The 20,000-nt window shown below is 41.1% G+C and overlaps 2 protein-coding genes across 8 annotated transcripts in view; both read left to right on the plus strand.

Moving 5' to 3' along the window:
* afg2a (AFG2 AAA ATPase homolog A) overlaps positions 1-8,890 on the plus strand; it is a 17,435-nt gene extending 8,545 nt beyond the window's left edge. For 3 of the 7 annotated variants that reach the window (XM_056769154.1, XM_056769153.1, XM_056769156.1), the window contains 5 exons: positions 1,464-1,517; positions 1,633-1,712; positions 4,167-4,290; positions 7,189-7,353; positions 8,599-8,890. In XM_056769154.1, coding sequence (XP_056625132.1) covers positions 1,464-1,517; positions 1,633-1,712; positions 4,167-4,290; positions 7,189-7,353; positions 8,599-8,769 — 594 coding nt within the window. In that variant the 3' untranslated portion in view covers positions 8,770-8,890. Of the gene's footprint in view, positions 1-1,463; positions 1,518-1,632; positions 1,713-1,867; positions 2,705-4,166; positions 4,291-7,188; positions 7,354-8,598 lie in introns of those variants that run through there. The other 4 variants (XR_008909218.1, XR_008909219.1, XM_056769155.1 and 1 more) reach the window with 4 other exon arrangements.
* Positions 8,891-10,018: 1,128 nt separating this feature from the next.
* Positions 10,019-13,121, plus strand: spry1 (sprouty homolog 1, antagonist of FGF signaling (Drosophila)). Its single transcript, XM_056769813.1, has 2 exons — positions 10,019-10,264; positions 11,630-13,121. The coding sequence occupies exon 2, from the start codon at positions 11,679-11,681 to the stop codon at positions 12,546-12,548; it is 870 nt and encodes a 289-aa protein (XP_056625791.1). The 5' UTR covers positions 10,019-10,264; positions 11,630-11,678; the 3' UTR covers positions 12,549-13,121.
* Positions 13,122-20,000: the final 6,879 nt, after the last annotated feature.

The following is a 20,000-nucleotide window of genomic DNA, read 5'->3' on the forward strand; positions in this document are numbered from 1 at the left end:
CAACATCTCTTTGACATTATCTTTAAATACTGGTTGAAGTGAATATGAGAAACATTTTAGTTATTCTGGCACATATCAGTGCACAAATTAGGTGGATTATTATATTTAACTGTTCTTATTGTGTTGCCCGCCTGTCTAGCAACGTTTGTTTATAACACAAAATAACCTTTTGTCTTTTCAAAAATTGTGTCGCGTTTCATGAGTTTATAGAGTTGGCTCCCATGATTTCCGGTAAGGCTATATAGGAGATATCGATGCTCCCTGGTTTTTGCGGTGCATTGTGGTCATTTTTAGGGAGGGTTTCAGTGCACTGAAGGTTTTTTGTAAATGAGACAGCCCTTATGATCAGTGCCCTGACTTCTGAACAAGAGATCTGATTGAGACACAGTGTGTGTTTGTGATGGACTGATGATTTTATAACGCAAGTATTTTTTATCAACAGAATAGAAGAATATAGAAATATTTATATTATTTTGTTTGATCTATTCATTCATATCAATCAGTGTGGGTTTGTGTGTGTTCTCTGAGATCAAACTCATGACATTTAACCTAAAATGAAGTCATACTCACTGAAACGACACGGCTCTAATCTGCTCGCCTGTTCTTTAAACACATCACATCATAGCTCATACAGATGGTTAGAATGCTAGATTCTGATTGGCCAGTCACAACATATGCAGGCTCATTATTCACCTCTCAAAACTCATAACACACGTTCACCCAGATGCAGCAAATTATTTCGTCAGGTTCTTTTATACGAAACTAAACGTTTTTTCCTCACAGAAGGTCTTCATTCAGTAAAAATTAGCTGATAAAATATTTCAAATTCACATTTCATGTCCATTTTTTTTCTCATGTGGCAAGTAGCCGTGTTATAAGCAAGATTACATACAGACACCCGGTTGTTATCACAGAATTAAGGCCCTCCGCTGCACCTGATCACATTGTCAGGGATTATTTCTCTGATAACAAGCGGCCGTCTGTACATTATCTCTTACATAATCATCATAGTGACGGTGTGCACACATGTGTAAACACACACTGATGTTTGGATGAGGAAGAGCATGTCTACAGAAGACCACATACAGGAGAAGTGGCAGTACTACAGAATTTGGGGTATAATGTGAGATAAACAATCAAGCAGAGAAAAGATGAGAAAGAATAGTGATCAGGCAAAAGTTTCTTTAGTAGTTTCTTTAGATTATTGGTGAGTCATTGATCCTGATAGAAAGGGGAAGATCGTTCCACCAGCAGGAAACAGTGAATATAAAAGTCCTTCACATAGATTTCTTGGCTCTTGTCACAGATCCTCGTTGTTATAAGAATAATTGTAATAATGAGTTATGGGGGAAATGTCAGTTTGATGTTTTAAACAGAGATGACAAGCGTTACAGCCTACAGGTTTCATTTGATATGAATAGTGTAACATTAATGGAGACATGTTGTCATGTTGTGTTTCTCAGGGTCCAGAGTTACTGAGTAAATATGTTGGTGAATCGGAGCGATCCGTCAGAGAGGTGAGACATCTGAACCAGCGCACAAAACACCTGCTTAAAGACACTCTTGAGCTTTATCATAACAGTGACAACTAATAAAAAGAATGTGTGTGTGTGTGTGTGTGTGTGTGTGCAGGTTTTCAGGAAGGCCAGAGCGGTCGCTCCATCTATCATTTTCTTTGATGAGATTGATGCGTTAGCTGTGTCAAGAGGAAGGTATCAGCACAATCTTTAATAACTATCACCTTGATCTCTGATGATTTATTCAGACAAACACAGAACAGTGTACGCACACACACACACACACACACACACACACATAGACACATGTTACAGAATGTGTGTGTGTGTGTGTGTGTGTGTTTCTATAGGGAGGTCACAGGATTGAGTCTGAACACATGAGCAACTGGATGTATATCAGGGGTACTCAAACTTTTCAGCCTGCGACCCCCAAAATAACATTATCAGTGACCTGAGACCCCCACTATCCTCACAGGTGGTTGAAGTATACAAACGTTGCGCGCACATGCACTTATAAGTATTACTTATAATCAACTTTTACTACAGATGGTCAAATCTCCTCAAACTGATTGGAGCGCTGATAAATGAGCCTCTTTATGCAAACACCTGCGTCTTTTGGTATCTGGGGACGAGATGCTTTCTGTCTGCGGCGCTTCTGCGTCCTCCTCCGCTGGCCTCCCTGTGTTGTCTTTGGTGGATATTCATCAACGTTTCATTTCAACAAATAAGAACATCCCAAACTTAAAGCCTGAAATATAATCAGCGTGCACACGGGACTGTTTAACATGGTGCTGTAATGAACATGCTGCACCTGATCTGATGCGGATGTGGTGTCGTTAATGTGACATGATCACCTCGGGGTCACGATCAAGGGGCTGATGCCTTCATATTTGCATGTTTGTTTATTTTTAACTTAAATAATATTTGTATGTTTTGTTACACTTACTCATTAAATACACTATTGTTAAAAATCAAAAAAAAGATTTCTCGAAATCATATTGTGACCCCCTGTGTGTGTGTGTTTGTGTGTGTGCAGTGCTTATTTAATAAAGTAAATACCTGACGGCAGTTAAATCTGTGTGAGTTTGTTCTGCTGAGTCAGATTCATTTACTGGATTAAATTCTCAATGATTTAGAGCCCATTCAATCACAAGAGTCTCTCTCTCTCTCTCTCTCTCTCTCTCTCTCTCTCTCTCTCTCTCTCTCTCTCTCTCTCCTTCTCTCTCTCCTTCTCTCTCTCCTTCTCTCTCTCTTTCTCACTCTCTCCTTCTCTCTCTCTCTCTCTCTCTCTCTCTCTCCTTCTCTCTCTCTCCTTCTCTCTCTCTCTCTCTCTCTCTCTCTCTCTCTCTCCTTCTCTCTCTCTCCTTCTCTCTCTCTCTCTCTCTCTCTCTCTCTCTCCTTCTCTCTCTCTTTCTCACTCTCTCCTTCTCTCTCTCTCTCTCTCTCTCTCTCTCACTCTCTCCTTCTCTCTCTCTCTCTCTCTCTCTCCTTCTCTCTCTCTCTCTCTCTCTCTCTCCTTCTCTATCTCTGTCTCTCTCTCTCTGTCAATTTCTTTATGGACGTTAGTTGTGATGGACGTGAGTTGTGATGGACGTGAGTTGTGATGGATTTGAGTTGTGATGGACGTGAGTTGTGATGGACTTGAGTTGTGATGGATTTGAGTTGTGATGGAGGTGAGTTGTGATGAACTTGAGTCGTGATGGACTTGAGTCGTGATGGACGTGAGTCGTGATGGACGTGAGTTGTGATGGACTTGAGTCGTGATGGAGGTGAGTCGTGATGAACTTGAGTCGTGATGGACTTGAGTCGTGATGGACGTGAGTCGTGATGGACTTGAGTTGTGATGGAGGTGAGTTGTGATGAACTTGAGTCGTGATGGACTTGAGTCGTGATGGACGTGAGTCGTGATGGACGTGAGTTGTGATGGACTTGAGTTGTGATGGAGGTGAGTTGTGATGGACTTGAGTCGTGATGGACTTGAGTCGTGATGGACTTGAGTCGTGATGGACTTGAGTTGTGATGGACTTGAGTCGTGATGGACTTGAGTCGTGATGGACTTGAGTCGTGATGGACGTGAGTCGTGATGGACGTGAGTCGTGATGGACTTGAGTCGTGATGGACTTGAGTCGTGATGGACGTGAGTCGTGATGGACTTGAGTTGTGATGGACTTGAGTCGTGATGGACTTGAGTCGTGATGGACTTGAGTCGTGATGGACGTGAGTCGTGATGGACTTGAGTCGTGATGGACTTGAGTTGTGATGGAGGTGAGTTGTGATGGACTTGAGTCGTGATGGACTTGAGTCGTGATGGACTTGAGTCGTGATGGACTTGAGTCGTGATGGACTTGAGTCGTGATGGACTTGAGTCGTGATGGACTTGAGTCGTGATGGACTTGAGTCGTGATGGACTTGAGTCGTGATGGACTTGAGTCGTGATGAGGTGAGTTGTGATGGACAGACACACATTGTCTCACAGAGCTTCTTGCTTTATCAAGTGTGCTTTATTGGCATGACAAAGATCTGTCTTTATCCATCTTTCTGATCTTTATTTCTACTGTTATCTGTAATAATATGTTCAGTCTCAGTCTGTGCTGCAGTTGTGTGTCACGTCACATAAATACATGAAATCTTTGTGTGTGTGTTGTGTAGTTCTCATGCGGGTGGTGTTGGTGATCGTGTGATGGCTCAGCTGCTCATTGAGATGGATGGAATTGAAGCGCTTAAAAACGTCACAATTCTCGCTGCAACCAACAGACCTGATGTGATTGACAAGGTACAACACACACACGTCCTGATACACACACACTTCCTGATACACACACACACTTCCTGATACACACACACACACAGCCTTCTGCTGGTTTTAGTTGTGTTCACTTCCTTCACCCTCTGAGCGTCAGTCATTCGTGTGATTGACAGGTTCTGTTTCACTCTCAGGAGGTGATCACCTCAACAAGCCCCCCCACTGCCTTCATGTTCCTCTTCACTACACTGTGTGTCATCTTCAAATGTAAAAATGCAGAAAGTTGTCTGTGATTGTCATGTTTAGGGTTGGTTAGGCAGAGAGAATATACGGTTTGTTCAGGATAACAATCATTACACCTATGGAAAGTCCCCACAGTGTATAGAAACCTACATATGTGTGTGAGTGTGTGGTGAGTCCTTGGGACGCGGCTCTCAGTGTGGTGAACAGGTAACTGGATCTGTGTGTGTGTGTGTGTGTGCGTGCGTGCGCGTGTGTGTGTGTGGAATCCTAAATATCCGGCAGAAAACTCCTGACGGGTATCAAACTTCAAGCAGCCTAACGGTGTTAGATTCCACCAAACAGCATCACAAGAATGTTTCTTATCAACACACACACACACACCAGACTATTAGAAATAATCCTAATGAAGATAACAAAGACAATGTCAATTGTTTAATATGTTTTTGGTTTTCTTGTTGTTGGAATATGAGAAACATTTGCTGTTTGACTAAACACACAAACACAGTTGTACTATATGAGATATGTCATTTTTTTAAGACTCTTCTCTACTGTCACACAAGTGTGTGTGTGTGTGTGTGTGTGTGTGTGCGTGCGTGCGTGTAAAATCAGATTGAAACAGAAACATGATGAAATTCTTTAGTGTTTTTATTTAGTGAGGAGGAATAGTAAAATGTGTGCCAATGTGATATTGAGGACAATAAGCCCAAAATCACACATACATACACACACACACACACGCAGGGTAGGATATGTTGTGTTGATGTGTGTGTCGGGGTGTTCAGCATGTGCAGTCTTCAGAACGTCACCTCTCAAAGCCTCTCAGGTTATTAATATTCAACATCTTCAGTTATTTAAAGAGTCTTGTGATCAGATCTTCAGAGGGAGAGACGTTACTGTGTCAAGAGAATGTTTTCTGTTGTGATCTATGACTTGATCTCTGATAGAATTGTGTTGTTGTTGAAATGCGAATGATATTTATTGCCGACTGATGGGTTTCTCAGCCCTGCTGTGTGAAATGTAACACAGGCCACTAACAGAAGGACAGAGAGATAAATCCTCATCTCTCTGAAGCTCACCAGGGGCAGTTTGACTCATAATGCCTCTATTGTTTGACCCCCGAGGGTCAGGATCCCCCTCCAGACAGAGTATTAAAGCCTCTTACAGGTGGATTAGATGAAACTTTGAGCATTGTGAGGGAAGAGAAGTGTGAGAGAGATGATCGCCTGATCCAATCCAAACGTGAGGTTCAGATCATCATCATCACATGAGCTGTCATGACACGTCACAGAAGCATTTGATCTGAACTCATGAATCTCTGTTGAGTGTTTGACATCACTGCACTGCATGGCCTGGACACATTTCATGATTTCATTTACTGTGTGTGTGTGTGTGTGTGTGTGTGTGTGCATGCGCGTTTGGGTGTGCATGGGCGTTTGGGTGTGCGCGTGTGTGCGTTTGTGTGTGTGCGCGTGTGTGTGCTCAAAGAGTTCTTATATAGCCAGCAGCATTTCCCAGACTTCCTGAAGCACTTGTGTCTCTACACACACACACATAAACACACACACACTGGATTTGTAGCTGCAGTGTTGGGCTGAAAGGCACTTCCTGTGTAAACTGATCTCTGTTTAAAAGAATGTTCAATATACGTGTGTGTGTGTGTGTGTTTGACCTCTTAACAGGTTTAATTGATGACAAGCTGATTGTTGTATGTCAGAGTTATGCAGGAGCTATTGTGTGTCTGTCTGCACTCATTGTTTTGAAATTCTCAAGAACAAAACACACACACACACACACACAGAAATAATCACATTTATATTTTGTGGCATTTTTCTTTCTCAATTGAAACATTAAAGATTCTGAGGGTTGAAGATGGACCAAAACTATTGTACTGTATAACAGTTGTTGTACTTCTACACATTGTTTACACTTTTTTCAGGTATTTTAATGCCTAAATTGCAACACTGTCATTTCTCTTTGAGTTGAGCTGCTCAAAAGTCACATGTTTTCATCTGTTTTAATGATGTTACACATCTTCTGAGTTTACTCCAATGTTGTTGGAAAGATGCTTTTTTTCTTGTGTTGTGTGATTATTAATGATGCCATTTGTGTGTCTGTCTGTGGTTTTGGTCTTTGCTTACTGTAAGAGGAATATTCAATCGGTCAGGTTTTGTCTTTCAGTTGAAGGTCGTGTGTGTGCGTGTGGGAGTGTGTGTGAAATATCATGACAACACACTTGTGAGGCTCCTCACTGATAAAAAGACACTGATAAATCAATCTCTCATCTCCTTCACTATCTGTCTGTCATTGACCTGTTCTACACTGAGGTGTCCACAGACAGACACACAGAGAGTGAGACAGGCAGACACACAAACAGACAGACACACACACACGGACAGTTCTCACATTTATCATCTCTTTATCTTTTCATGTGTGTCAGTATTTCATACTTTGATGATTTTGTGTCAGAGATGCTTTTAACTGAAACTGCCGTTGTTGTGTGATAGATTTACAATGTTTTCACAGTTTTACTAAATGAACACAAGGAAGAATGATCACCTTCAATCATTATAATACATCAAATCTGCCTCTATATAAACACTCATATGACAGAAATGATCAGTGACAGTCATGACATTAGAATTAGAACGAATAAATAATCTGTCTGTCTGTCTGTCTGTCTGTCAGGCGCTGATGCGACCGGGTCGTCTCGACCGCATTATATTTGTTCCGCTGCCTGACGCTGCCACTCGAAGAGACATTTTCACGTTGCAGTTTCGAAACATGCCTATCAATCCCAGCGTGCACCTGGAGGAGCTGGTGAAGCGAACGGAGCGTTACTCTGGGGCAGAGGTGAGAGGTCACACCAGCACTGCCAGTGTTTTTACACTGTGAGACACACACATGTATGAGGAAAACTGATTATACATCAAACCACATGATGTTACAGTGCTGAAGAGTTTGTGTGACGGTTACAGGAGACTATATACAGTCTGTACAGAACAAAGATCACTAGACTAGAGAAAACAGTGTGTGTGTGCGTGTGTGCGTGTGCGTGTGTCTAAATGAACTGTGAGTGTGCTCCTGGGATTTGTGTTTGTTGTGTGTATGTTTACCATAGAAGGTAACTTCTCTCTGTGTGTGTGTGCAGGGATGGGTTTCCTCTTTATTCCATGGACTCTTTCTAAACATGAAATTCAAGCGCTGTGTTTGGTTGTTTGTGTTTTGTGTAGAGCGTGTTGCTTTGGAAACCGACACTTGGTTCATGGAGTGTTTGTGTGTTACTGTAGTTGTTTACAGTGTTCATTAAAGCAAACATAAATGAAAAAGAATATTTCTTCCACATCTGTGGGACACATTTCACTCAACATTTGTTTGGTGACGTGTCATCTGGTGTTCTGATTGGTGGGATGTGGAGCAGGGATTTCTGGGTAATGCTGATGTTTACAGCAGCTCTGATCGGCCGTCAAGCACACAACGCCAGACTGCTGCTGAAGAAATAAACAACCACAACAACACAAGCCATCGAACTGAAACATCACATGTGTGTCAGTGAGAGCAGGTTGACTGACTGAAGCTTTTCTGTTTGTCAATGTGAACGTTCATGTCACAAAAGACACACAGACACACACACTCAAAAACTGTAATCCAGTCTTTGAATAACAGCTCTTGTGTCTCTCTGTGCCCTATAGATGCAATATGATCTTATTCTGACTCCACCCTGATCCTCCATTCAAAGCATTCACATCCTGAACACACATCACCTGCTGAGCTCCTCCATCTGACACCACACACACCACACACACACGCACACACACCACACACACAAATAGTGTGTAAGGAATGATTTTACACCGTGATGAACACAACATTTGTTTTATTATATGAACCATAAATGTGTCTCTGGCGTCTCAAGGTTGAGTGTGAAAAATACTTGTTTAGTGATAGAAAATCATTTGTGTTGATCTTTGATCATTCTGGTGTTTTATGCGGTTAAGAGTCTGAATGAGTGGAGAGTCAGTGTGCTGAAGGCAGAGGAGGGTTTCAACTCTTACAGCAGATGTAATGATGTGTTTTGTTGTGTGATTGTGTCCTCAGATAACAGCCGTGTGTAGAGAAGCGGCTCTGGCAGCGTTACAGGAGAACATCAGTGCAGAACACGTGAACATCGAACACTTCCACGCTGCTCTTGACGCAGTCAAACCCAGAATCCCAGAATCTCTTTTACAGTCCTACATCACATATCAGCAGGAACACAGAGGAGTGTAAACACACACACACTCATGTCAACACGCGGAAACAAAAACAACTCATTCTCCCTTTTGGACTCGACGGATGTTTTTATGTGTATAAACAATGTTGAAATGAAGTAAATCATGTTTTTAAAAGAGCTGAAAGTTTGGGGTCAATCTATAGTCATATATTGGGCTGTGTGTGTGGTCATTTGGCTTTCAACATGTTACACAGTCATACATGTTGTGTTATAATAAGAGTTATTAATGGAGGTGTGCTTCATTGGTCTATAACTGACCGTTTTATAAACATTTATACAGATCATAACAACAGTGAAACAGGTCAGTAAATATCATAAAGATCGTGTCATTCTACATTTGTTAAGAAGTGTTTGTGTTCTGGTGCTTTAATGAACTAACAACACAAAACACGGATCTGACGAATCTACAACAAAACACAAGAATCCAGATCAAATTTTTACAGTACAAATTAACCTTTGAACAAAGTTCAATGAGTTGAATCTAATATGTAACAATGTCAACAATTTTATTTTTATTTATTTAAAGATTCCTGCTTTTCTTTTGCTCTAAATCTATATCAGTCAAAATGTAAACATCAAAATCATTGCGGCGCGCGCGCGGGCGGCTCGTTTCCATCTGAATGTAAGAAATGACTCCGTGTTGAACTTTCTTTTCTCATGTATCCGGATACAGCACATCCGCTACACACACACACACACACACACACACACACACACAGTGAGGGGGTGGGGGGGGGCACTCTTAAGGTCGCGCGCGCTCCTGTGTGTCTGTATGTTTTCGTTTAGATTAACAAGCGCCAACAAACCAAGTCTGAAATATGAACAGAAATCATCTGATGAATATTCATTTTCTTCACTTCTAAACTTATAAACTGTAATATAAAGTTTAAAACGTCAGTGTTAACTCTGTATTGATGTGAAACACGATGACAAAAGCGGTAGAGAACTTCGTCCACAGCACAACCAAACATCGACATAAACATAAATTCTATTATATTACGAGTTCGCTTTGATTTATAATAAGTTGGTTCTGCAGCTCATAGATCAAGTGTCGAGTGTTTAGTGTGAAGAATGTAGAGATGAATGAAGTGTGACCCGAGGGGAGTCTGTGAAGGCTTTGCGTCCGGATGTGCCTTTATTTCACAGGATTCCACCTTAAATCCCCCGAAACCACCCCACCCCCACCCGGGTCCTGTGAGATCTGCCCCACTGATCGCCTTTCAGATCCGCCCTGAGCTTCATTCATCAGTGTGTGTGTGTGCGTGCGCGCTCCCGCAGAGAGACAGACAGACGCGCAGTGCGCACAACGGGTCGAGCGTGGATTCGTGGATTTGACGGGATTCTTTCCGATTGTCGCACTGAAGATCTTCATCTGGATGTTACAGCCGCAGTTATGCGCTTCACAAGCTGATCTGGGATCATTTTCCAGCGACTTCAAGGACGTTTTCCTCATGGACTGATGGATTTGATATTATGGGAGTCTGTCTGTGGGTATGTATCATTTCTCACGCGTGGATCTGTGTGTGTTTCGTGTGGAATATCGCAGTTATAGAGGGAGATTTATGTGCCATTGAAACTCGTGGTGTCCTCGCGCGCGTGGCCTAAAAAATCCCGCAATCTGATTTTAAATATTAAGAAAACACGCTTAATCATCTTGTGTGTGTGTGTGTGTGTGTGAGGCGGATGGTGCTGAACACACACACTTTCACACACACACAGTCAGCCCCCCCCCCCCACACGGCCTTGTTTTCATTCATAAGTTTCTTTGCGCATGATATTTGAGAAAACTTTGACTGTTTATTTTAGCTTTAATTCTAACTCATGCGCACAGACACAGACTCATTATAATATTACACTGCGAGGGGCGAGAAACACACAAAGATCGTTTATATAACATTTGAAACAGATCCGAAAACATCCAAAGAACAACTGAACAAACGCACTAACGCTTCAAGTCTTTTGCGTCGTGAATGCGTTAAGTCGATCAAGATATGTGTCGTTTTTATGTCAATTTACTTCGTGAAATCCTTTAAGTGTGAAGCGCCTGTGTTTGATTTAAAGGCTTCCGGCGCATTTTCATGTTAAACAGCCCAAAGACATGCAAATCAACACGACAAGTGTTTAGCTCTTAATACTCAACTCTCTCTCTCTCTCTCTCTCTCTCTCTCTCTGTCTCTCTCTCCCTCTCTCTCTCTCTCTCTCTCTCTCACACACACTCAAGATTCAAAGGAGCTTTATTGGCATGATAAAAGAAAATGTACATTGCCAAAGCACAAGATTAAATATAAACATGCAGAAATACAGATTAAGATAAAAATAAGATAGAATAAAATTAAAAGTCTATAAGTAAAAATATATATATACATCTCAATATAAACAGAAAAAGAGTTTTAATTAAAGTTCTCAATGAGGGTGATAGTGTCAGTTTGTGTGTGTTGTTCTGTCAGTGTTGTGTTGTGTTGTGTTGTGCTGATTGTTCTTTGGTCGTGCAGTGTCTCTCTCTCTCTCTCTCTCAGTCTCTCTCTCTCAATATTCTAATAGTTCTCTGGTCAACAGTGAGTCTTTACCAAAGTATAAAAACATGAAATAAACATAAATCACACATGTCTGTTAGAGTAAACAAATGTGTTTGTTGTGTTGTGAGGAGTCAGAGAATCGCTTTTGCTCGGTGACCAGAAGGATGTTTACTTGTCACGCTCACTTCTTTATGAAGTCTGTCTGCAAAACTTCAAATCTGTGAGGTTAATGGAAGATGACGATCAGAACTGATGCCAGATTGACACTCTCAGAACACATTGAACTGTTTGATAGATTTTCATTTCATTCTTTAACGTTGTTGATGTTTATCTCTGTCAGGGTGTCAGATGAACGTTGTGCCGTCGTGTGGAGGTTCTGATCGTGTCTCATGGATCATCACGGTCAGAGTGGAGGGGGGGTCAGACATGTGGACCTCTCGTCTGGGGCCGTTCTGTCCCTGGATCAGATCAGAGCCATCCGCTCTTGTAACGAGTACACCGAGGGTCCGAGCATGCCCCCGCGGAGCTCCGACAAACGGGAGAGGACTCATGAGGTGATTGTGGTGAACCTCAATAATAATAACCCACGGCCGCCCGCTCTGAGCAGATCCGTCAGCACGGGCAGCGCCGCCAGTTCCGGGAGCAACAGCAGCGTTTGCTCGGAGCGAGGCCTCCTCGTGCGCACGCCGCCCCGTCACCACCGACCGGAGCGAGCCGTGCGGACTCAACCCAAATCCCTGAAGTCCTCCCCGCACCCCTTTCTGCCTCCGGACCCTCTGCTGAAACAGACGCAGGGGGAGAAGGTCGACTCCGCCCACCTGTACATCTGCGAGAATTGTGGGAAATGTAAATGCGTGGAATGTACGGTGCCCCGGCCGCTCCCCTCGCGGCTCGCCTGTGACGGACAGTTTCTGTGTTCGGCCGACAACCTGGTGGAACACGGGACGTGCATGTGTGTGGTGAAGGGTATGTTCTACCACTGCTCTAATGAGGATGATGCTGGCGACCCGTGTGTGGACCGGCCCTGTTCCCTCTCTCACCCGCAGTGCTGCACGCGCTTCATGTGCATGGGCCTGACGTCCGTGTTCTTCCCGTGTCTGCTCTGTTATCTGCCCGCTAAAGGCTGCGTGAAGGCCTGTCACTCGTGTCACGACCGCTTGAACAGACCCGGCTGCCGCTGTAAGAACTCCAACACGGTTTACTGCAAACTGCAGAGCTGGAACGACACGCCCAGACACGTGCCTGGAAAACCGGCCTGAGATGTCTCGCAGATGAACTCCAGTCCTCGAAAAGAGATGATATTTTGTTTGCTCGCTCGCTGCTGCAGGCCTGACGGAGGAGGAGGGGTTATGTTCTCTAAGCTCCGCCCCCTCATCTCTCTGTGCAGTTGAGTCTCTGTGTTCTCGTTCGTCATCGAACACACATCTGAGCTTTAGTGACTGCTGCTTTAGAAACAACCAAACCTATGAAGGACTTTTTTAGGCAGACCATAATATGTAGCTGTTAGCGGATCTCCGTAGCGACGTGTTATTATTAAAGGAGAGGTGTGGCTGTTTCTGCTTGACAAAAGGAAACCTGAGGGCATCTCATACAGCTCCGTCTGCTCTGTTTCTTTCCATTCAAAAGAGAAATTACGGCAATTTTGGAAAGCAAATGTGTCTTTTGTGGTTGTTGTTGTAAAAATATTTATTATGTGAAGTTCTATTATTTTATGATATTTATTGCTAAAAGACAGATAACTCATGTCTGAATATAACAAATATCAACACTTACTGCAGAAAAGATGGAAACATGTTTAACTTTCATGCAAAAATATACAAAGTAATGCAAAAGTCTCTTGTGTAGCGTCTCATTTGATTGACAGATGAAATGTGTGTGTGTGTGTGTATAGGGCCTGACCACCTGTGTCAGGGTCATAAAGTGTTTCTTCTTTTATTGCACGTTTCCTGCTGTCAGGCGTTCAGGCGATCTCCTGAAATAAAAGAGTTCCTTTAACATCATTTGAACAACAGTCAGCCACAGATTTGTGTGAGTTATATGTGCAGCAGCTTAACAGAATACAAACAATACAAAGATTTCACGTTATTCTTCCAAAGTGTGTTTGTGTGTGTGTGTTCTCTGCAGGAATGCACCTTTTGTTGTTGTGAATAGCTCTGTGGATTAGTCGCCGGTCTGTTTCCTGAATCTTCACAGAGCCATGAGGGTCCATTTGTCTCTGATAGCCGTAAACACACACAGACACACACACACACACACATAACTGTTGTTGGTGTGAAGCTGTTCTTAGTGTATTATTAGTACAGCATACATTAAAAACACATTTACATTTGACACTTTACCTACAGTGCCTGTTATTATTATTATGTGTGTTCTCTGGGAATTGAACATGATCTTTTGTGCTGCTCACACACAACTCTTCCACTGAGCCACACACAACACATAAACATATATTTTATATCTTTCATGACATTAATCCAACACGACGTACACATGAGAGTAACACAAGTGCTGTTAACTGTTTAAATCTTTCATTGGTTTGACATGAGAGTTTTTACTGACAGCATTAAGAACTAATAATAATGTGTGTTTGTGTATCGTCAGGATTTGTGTTAACTGCTGGATTCTCCGAGAAATGAGACAGTTTATTTTTCATTATTTGCACAGGAATACTATCTGCAAACGGAGCATCATTTAGGGCTTAAAGCGTGAATTATTATCATTTCGCCGTGAATGTTTCTGGCCACACGAACACGGATGCGGCTCTTCATGCCGCTGAAGATCTAATTTGATGAAGATGCGGCAGCAGCAGAGCCTTTAACAAAACTCTTCACAAAATATTCCCAAGAGAGCATAAAACATTTGAACAAGCCCTGAGCACACAACAAAGAGAGCGTTAAACTTCGACTGCACTACACGAGAGAAAGCGGCAGGCGCGCGGCGACTCCTCCAACGCGTCGCGTCACGTGTGAAAGTTTCCACTAATAGAGAGTTAAAGGGATCAAACGATTCAAAAACACACAAACGCGCAGACGGATGATGACATTAAAGTTGTCAAAGACATGCGTCTTACGGAAAGCAGTTTGTCTGTTTACATGAAGAGAGGCGCATGCTGAAGTCATGTTTGTGTCGCGTGCACACTGTCTCGTGAGAGCTCTGTCATTGGCTGTTGCTGTGACGCCAGTCGTGTGCAGATTTAACTTTTCAACGAGACTTCAAAAATGTGAAACAGACCCAAATACCTTCAAATGTTTATATGTGACCCTGGATCACAAAACCAGTCTTAAGGAGCTCAGGAACATTTTTAGTAAAAGACAAAAACACATTGTATGGATCAAATTTATCTTTTTATTTTTCTTTTATGCCAAAAATCTTTAGGATATTAAGTAAAGATCATGTTCCATGAAGATATTTTGTAAATTTCCTGCCTTAAATATATAAAAACTTTATTTTAGTGAGTGGATGGTCTGCTACAGTGCCTCTGATTCACAACTTCAAAGGCAATTTTCTCAATATTTAGATTCTTTTGCACTCTCAGATTCCAGAGTGTTAAACGTTTGTATCTCAGTCAGTTATTGTCCTATTCGAACAACTCATACGTCAACAGACATCTTATTTATTCAGCTTTCAGATTGTGTAAAAATCTCAATTTTGAAAAATGTACCCATAAGACTGGTTTTGTTGTCCAGGGTCACAGATGTGCTTTAGGTGACATTCTAATGTCATGCTTTACTTTTCATTGCGTGGCCTGTGAATGAACAGAATGGTGCATCAAGCACTTATCTGTAAAGCCTTAGAAATATTTTCAAGAAATCATGTTCCCATCCTCTAATTTTAAAATGAATACATTTAATTATATGTGTGAGGTAGAAATATATTTTAGGACATTAGGTCAGCCTTATCTTTGTTATCAGTCATTCACTGGATATGTCTTTTTAACTGTCAAGATTTAAGGGAAAATGACAATTTAATATTATTGAAATATATTTTGTAATCATCTCTAAGTAATCTATTATTTTTTGTACTCACCAAATCATAAAAAAACACAATGGTTTTGATCATATTTGGAAAGTAAGGCACATGGAAACATTTTCTGAGTTTCTTTATTGTTCCTTTAGGAGAGTAATGTTACCACTTTAAAGAGGATCATTTTCTGTCCAATAACAGTTCGTCTTATATCTGCTTTGAGTGGCATTAATAAGGGTTGCAGTTCTTTCACATTGATATATTATTTCTACTTCACATGGCTCTCTTGCAGTCTGGGAAAATGTGATAATAGAATAGAAAGTCAAATCAAATCTCTAATTTGGTGTACATAACATCATAATAACAAAAATGTTTAACCTTTTTAATTTTTGGTGGGGGGCGGTTAGAGACCTGCATAATGGGTGGGGGCACTCAAATAAGGTTGAGAACCACTGTCGTGCACACACACACACACACAGTGCACGTGTTTCAACATGCTTAGACATCACTCATCGTACATGAAAACCAAACCACTCAGTTCCTAAAAAACTCTTTTCACTCTTTCTTTTGAGCATAAAAAGTGTGTGTGTGTGTGTGTGTGAGAGAGACTGTTATGAGCAGTAAACATTCATCAGATTGAGTTTATTATGTCATGTGTGTTTATTATGTCATGTGTGTTTATTATGTCATGTGAGTGTCACACTCATTCAACTTCTGCAGCAGACGATTCATTGAGGCTCTCGTGATTGCTGAGTTGATCTTATTTCCTCTTTCTGTGTGCGTGCGTGTGTGTGTGTGTGTATGTGTGTGCGTGCGTGTGTGTGTGTGTGTGTGTGTGTGTGTGTGGGAAGATGTGATTGAGTTTGTGAAGTGAGCTGTGACTGACCTCAGGAAGTGATTCTCATTGTCTGACTGTCGTGACTTCAGCAACTCAATGAGAAAGCTTCTCCCTCACTGAACACACACACACACACACACACACACACACACACACAGGTGTCACATTTGACAACACAAATGTGAGTTATGTCCTGTATGTTTAATGAATTTCTTGTATTCGTCATATAAGGCACATGATTATTAATTAATGTTTTCTGTGAAGAGTTAAAACTGTACCAGGTTCAGAACACACACAGAGAGAAAGAGAGAGAGATAGATAGAGAGAGGAGGAGAGAGAGACACAGAGAGAGAGAGAGAGAGAGAGTAGTCCCTGCCACACTGGGGTCACTGGGTCACTTCTCATAATGTCTAACCTGTGTGTGTGTGTGTGTGTCTTAAATTCTCAGAATTTTTGTTGTACGTTTCATTTCATCCATCCAGCAGTGAGTATATGAACACATGTACAGTGTTTGATAGTTTCTTTTTAAACCATGCTGTTTGCTAGTCATATTCAAATAACATTTTTATATAAAATTATATTTTTATATTGACAAATGCATGCTGCAGATGCCCATAAAACAGTCAAACTGATAGATTAATACAAAATGCCCGCTAGTTTAAAACATGTTTTCTAACATCATGGTCAAGAACACGGGCTTATACGGCACATATATGTTGAATGTCACATGACTAAACCGTTAAACAGGTCTCATGGTCATTGAAAGGCATTTTGAGAACAACGGCTGGCTCTTTGTGGGATGAAGCGCATACAAATGACTTAACCTGATGCAATGAGACCTGTTTTTCACTTTCTGCACGTGATGTTTGGCACAAAGGCCAAGATTAATGCTTTAGAACGCTTTATGTACTGTCCTGTAATCTATTACTTTATCTTATACATGTATGAACTGAGATGTGGCCTCAGTTAAAAGTATGAAGGTTTGTGTGTGCGGCTGCGCTTCTGCAGCTGTATGTTATTGTCACTTGTCACTGTTTATTGTGGGTCTACACACATCTACACACATGTGTTCATGTTACTATACGTCATGTTTATAAAACAAACACATGTGAGGAAGAAATGTTCAAGTTAAAAGTCCAGGAGCTGATGTGTGTTTCTCTGCACATGTTGTTGCTCGTTTCTGTGTGTACATCAGTTCTGCTGGTGTAATGTGTGTGTGTGTGTGTGTGTGTGTGTGTCTGTTTGGTCATCATTTGAGCTTGTTGGTTAGAAATCTTTTCTTAGGATCCTCCTCAGACCTGATTGAGTTTCTGACCTTGTTTATATATGCCGGTGGAGACAGAAACTTGAATGTGATGGTGACTCATGTCCCCACAGGTAATGTCTAAAGTTTTGTGTGATGGTGAGGTTTAAGGGATAAAATAAACTGTTTGTACAATATACAAATCATTAGGCATTATGGACTGTCCCCATGGAGATAATGAATCAGACATGTGTGTGTGTGTGTGTGTGTGAGCTGACAGGAAGTGCAGGTTTGAGTGTGTTTTATGGTTGAGATGTTGTTAATGTTTGCAGAGAGCGAGTGAGCCGCTGTAATTGCAGACTTCCTCTGGTGGGGGTGATACAGATCTCTTTAAAACACACATCATACATGCACAAACACAATTCATGTCTTATGTGTAATCTGTGTGATATTTGACCGTCTGCTCTACTACAGCACATCAGCACATACACATCTATTTCTTTAGTTTCTTCTCAATGTGGCGTGAGCATTTGATACAAATTATGTTGTGTTGTAAAGATCACACTCTGTTAAACTATGTGAAAGTTGCATATAAAAATGTTCTTAATAGAGAAATAGCTTTCCAGTAGCTCAGTGGTAAGACACTTACATTTACATTTAGTCATTTGGCAGACGCGACTTACAGTGCACTTATTACAGGGACAATCCCCCTGGAGCAACATGGAGTAAAGTGTCTTACTCAAGGACACACTGGTGGTGGATGCTGGGATAGAACCAGCAACCTTTGATTTACTAGTTCAGTGGTTTAACCCACTAGACAACCATCTCCACGTAAGAGCATTGTGTTATCAACGTAAGGTTGTGGGTTGGATCCCAGGGGATTGCATATGCCTAAGTATAAATGTATAGGATAATACAATGTAAGTCACTTTGGATAAAAGCGTAAATGTAAATGTAAATAAAGCATGATTCCCTTAAAAGTGATCAGTAAATCTTCACTGTGCAGTGTTAAATCATCTGATAGACACACAACCAAATACTGTCTGGAATTTCAGGCACGAGGAACAATAATCAACATCATGACAACAAATAGTGTAAACAGAGCCACAACATTCCTTTAAAGGACACAGATTAATAGTTATTTCCACCTGCAGTAGCACACACACACGCACACACATGCACACACAGTTTTGGGTGGCACACCAAAACTATAAACCATAATTTCAGAATTGTATTCTACTGTTGTAGTAAACCGGCCTGTAGAAAACTATCAGAAAGACTTAAGGAAACTTCTACTGATATACTTATCATATTTAATGTTACTAATGATATAATGTGCATAGACTAATAACAGTACAGTTAACATTTTGAGTTGCACAACAATTCTGTTTTATTTTGCAATTATATTTGGCATTTTATTGCAAACAAAACAGTTACTGGGGAAAAGTGTCACCGGGGATGTGTTAACTAATCAGTATGTAATATGATTGTATTATTGTGTTAAGTAAAAGTTAGTTAATCAATAAATAATGAATTCTGCCATAACTCCTGAAGAACTACTACTAATTATCTACTCATTAAGGTTCAAGAAAAATAACTAAGTAACTACTAATGAACAGTCATACAAATCTAACCTCATATTAGTTTATTTATTTTATCTACAGTACTGTGTGTGTTTGTTTTCCTGAGCATAAATGCCATTGAGTAAATTCTATTTTGTTTTTTTTATGTTTGTATCATAAAAGTATATTACATACTGATTAGTTAACACATCTTCTTTAGTAGTTAGTGACTTAAGTGTTAATAAAGAATTAGTTCTTCAATAATTCCTTATTAGTTATGCAGTAAGTAAGATACAGTATACTAAAGTGTTACCATAAACATGAATCAAAAAGCTTTAAGTGATTATGTCATGATTTGTAATTTGATGGAAACACACTCAACAAAACACACATTTCTCCAGATGATGTTACTATCTAGGCTAGCCATCAATTTTATTATTAGGGCCACGTGATCGTAACTTCACCTGTTGGTCCAGGAACACGTCTAACACCTGCTTTTGCCGTTTCCTGCCACACTTCTGTGACCAATGGTGCTGACTGTCCCTGGGCTGCTGCTGTCTGTTATTCCTCGTCATTGTGTTCTGTCACTAATGCTGGCTGTGTATCTTTGTCATGCTGCTCTGTCTGTTCCTCTCCTCCTCACTATTACTAAACCTCTGTTGCTCCCCTGCCATCTCTTTCACTCCTCCTTCTGTACTTTTCTTCTTAAAATAAGAAGAGATGTCTGTGGACTTTCTCTTCATTGTATGAAAATTGACATAACATATACATGCACCAGCTAATGGCGTTAGCTAGGTAACTCTTGTCAAAACATGTCAAAGACACATCAAGAAGCTGCTGTAACAGTATACTGTAACTATTTGGCACTTAATAAACGACACATAATTCCCCGTCTTCTTTTACTAAAGAATATTTTTGACTTATTTACTTACCGGTAGTCTTCTTCGTCTTCTTTCTTAACGTCTTTTGAAATTGTTGACCGACGGGCATGCGCTGAGCAACAGCGGCATGGACGGAGGGGCGGAGTTCTGTGTGCGATCGAAGGTCTAGAGCGGCTTGCCTGCCTGCCTGTGCATTAGGGATGAAATGCATGACTGATGCTACT

Source organism: Triplophysa dalaica, chromosome 16 (assembly GCF_015846415.1).
Source record: "Triplophysa dalaica isolate WHDGS20190420 chromosome 16, ASM1584641v1, whole genome shotgun sequence".
Taxonomy (NCBI): Eukaryota; Metazoa; Chordata; class Actinopteri; order Cypriniformes; family Nemacheilidae; genus Triplophysa; species Triplophysa dalaica.

Excerpts from the sequence above, each read along its gene's own strand:
- spry1 (XM_056769813.1), top strand. The coding sequence starts at position 11,679 with ATGGATCATCACGGTCAGAGTGGAGGGGGGGTCAGACATGTGGACCTC.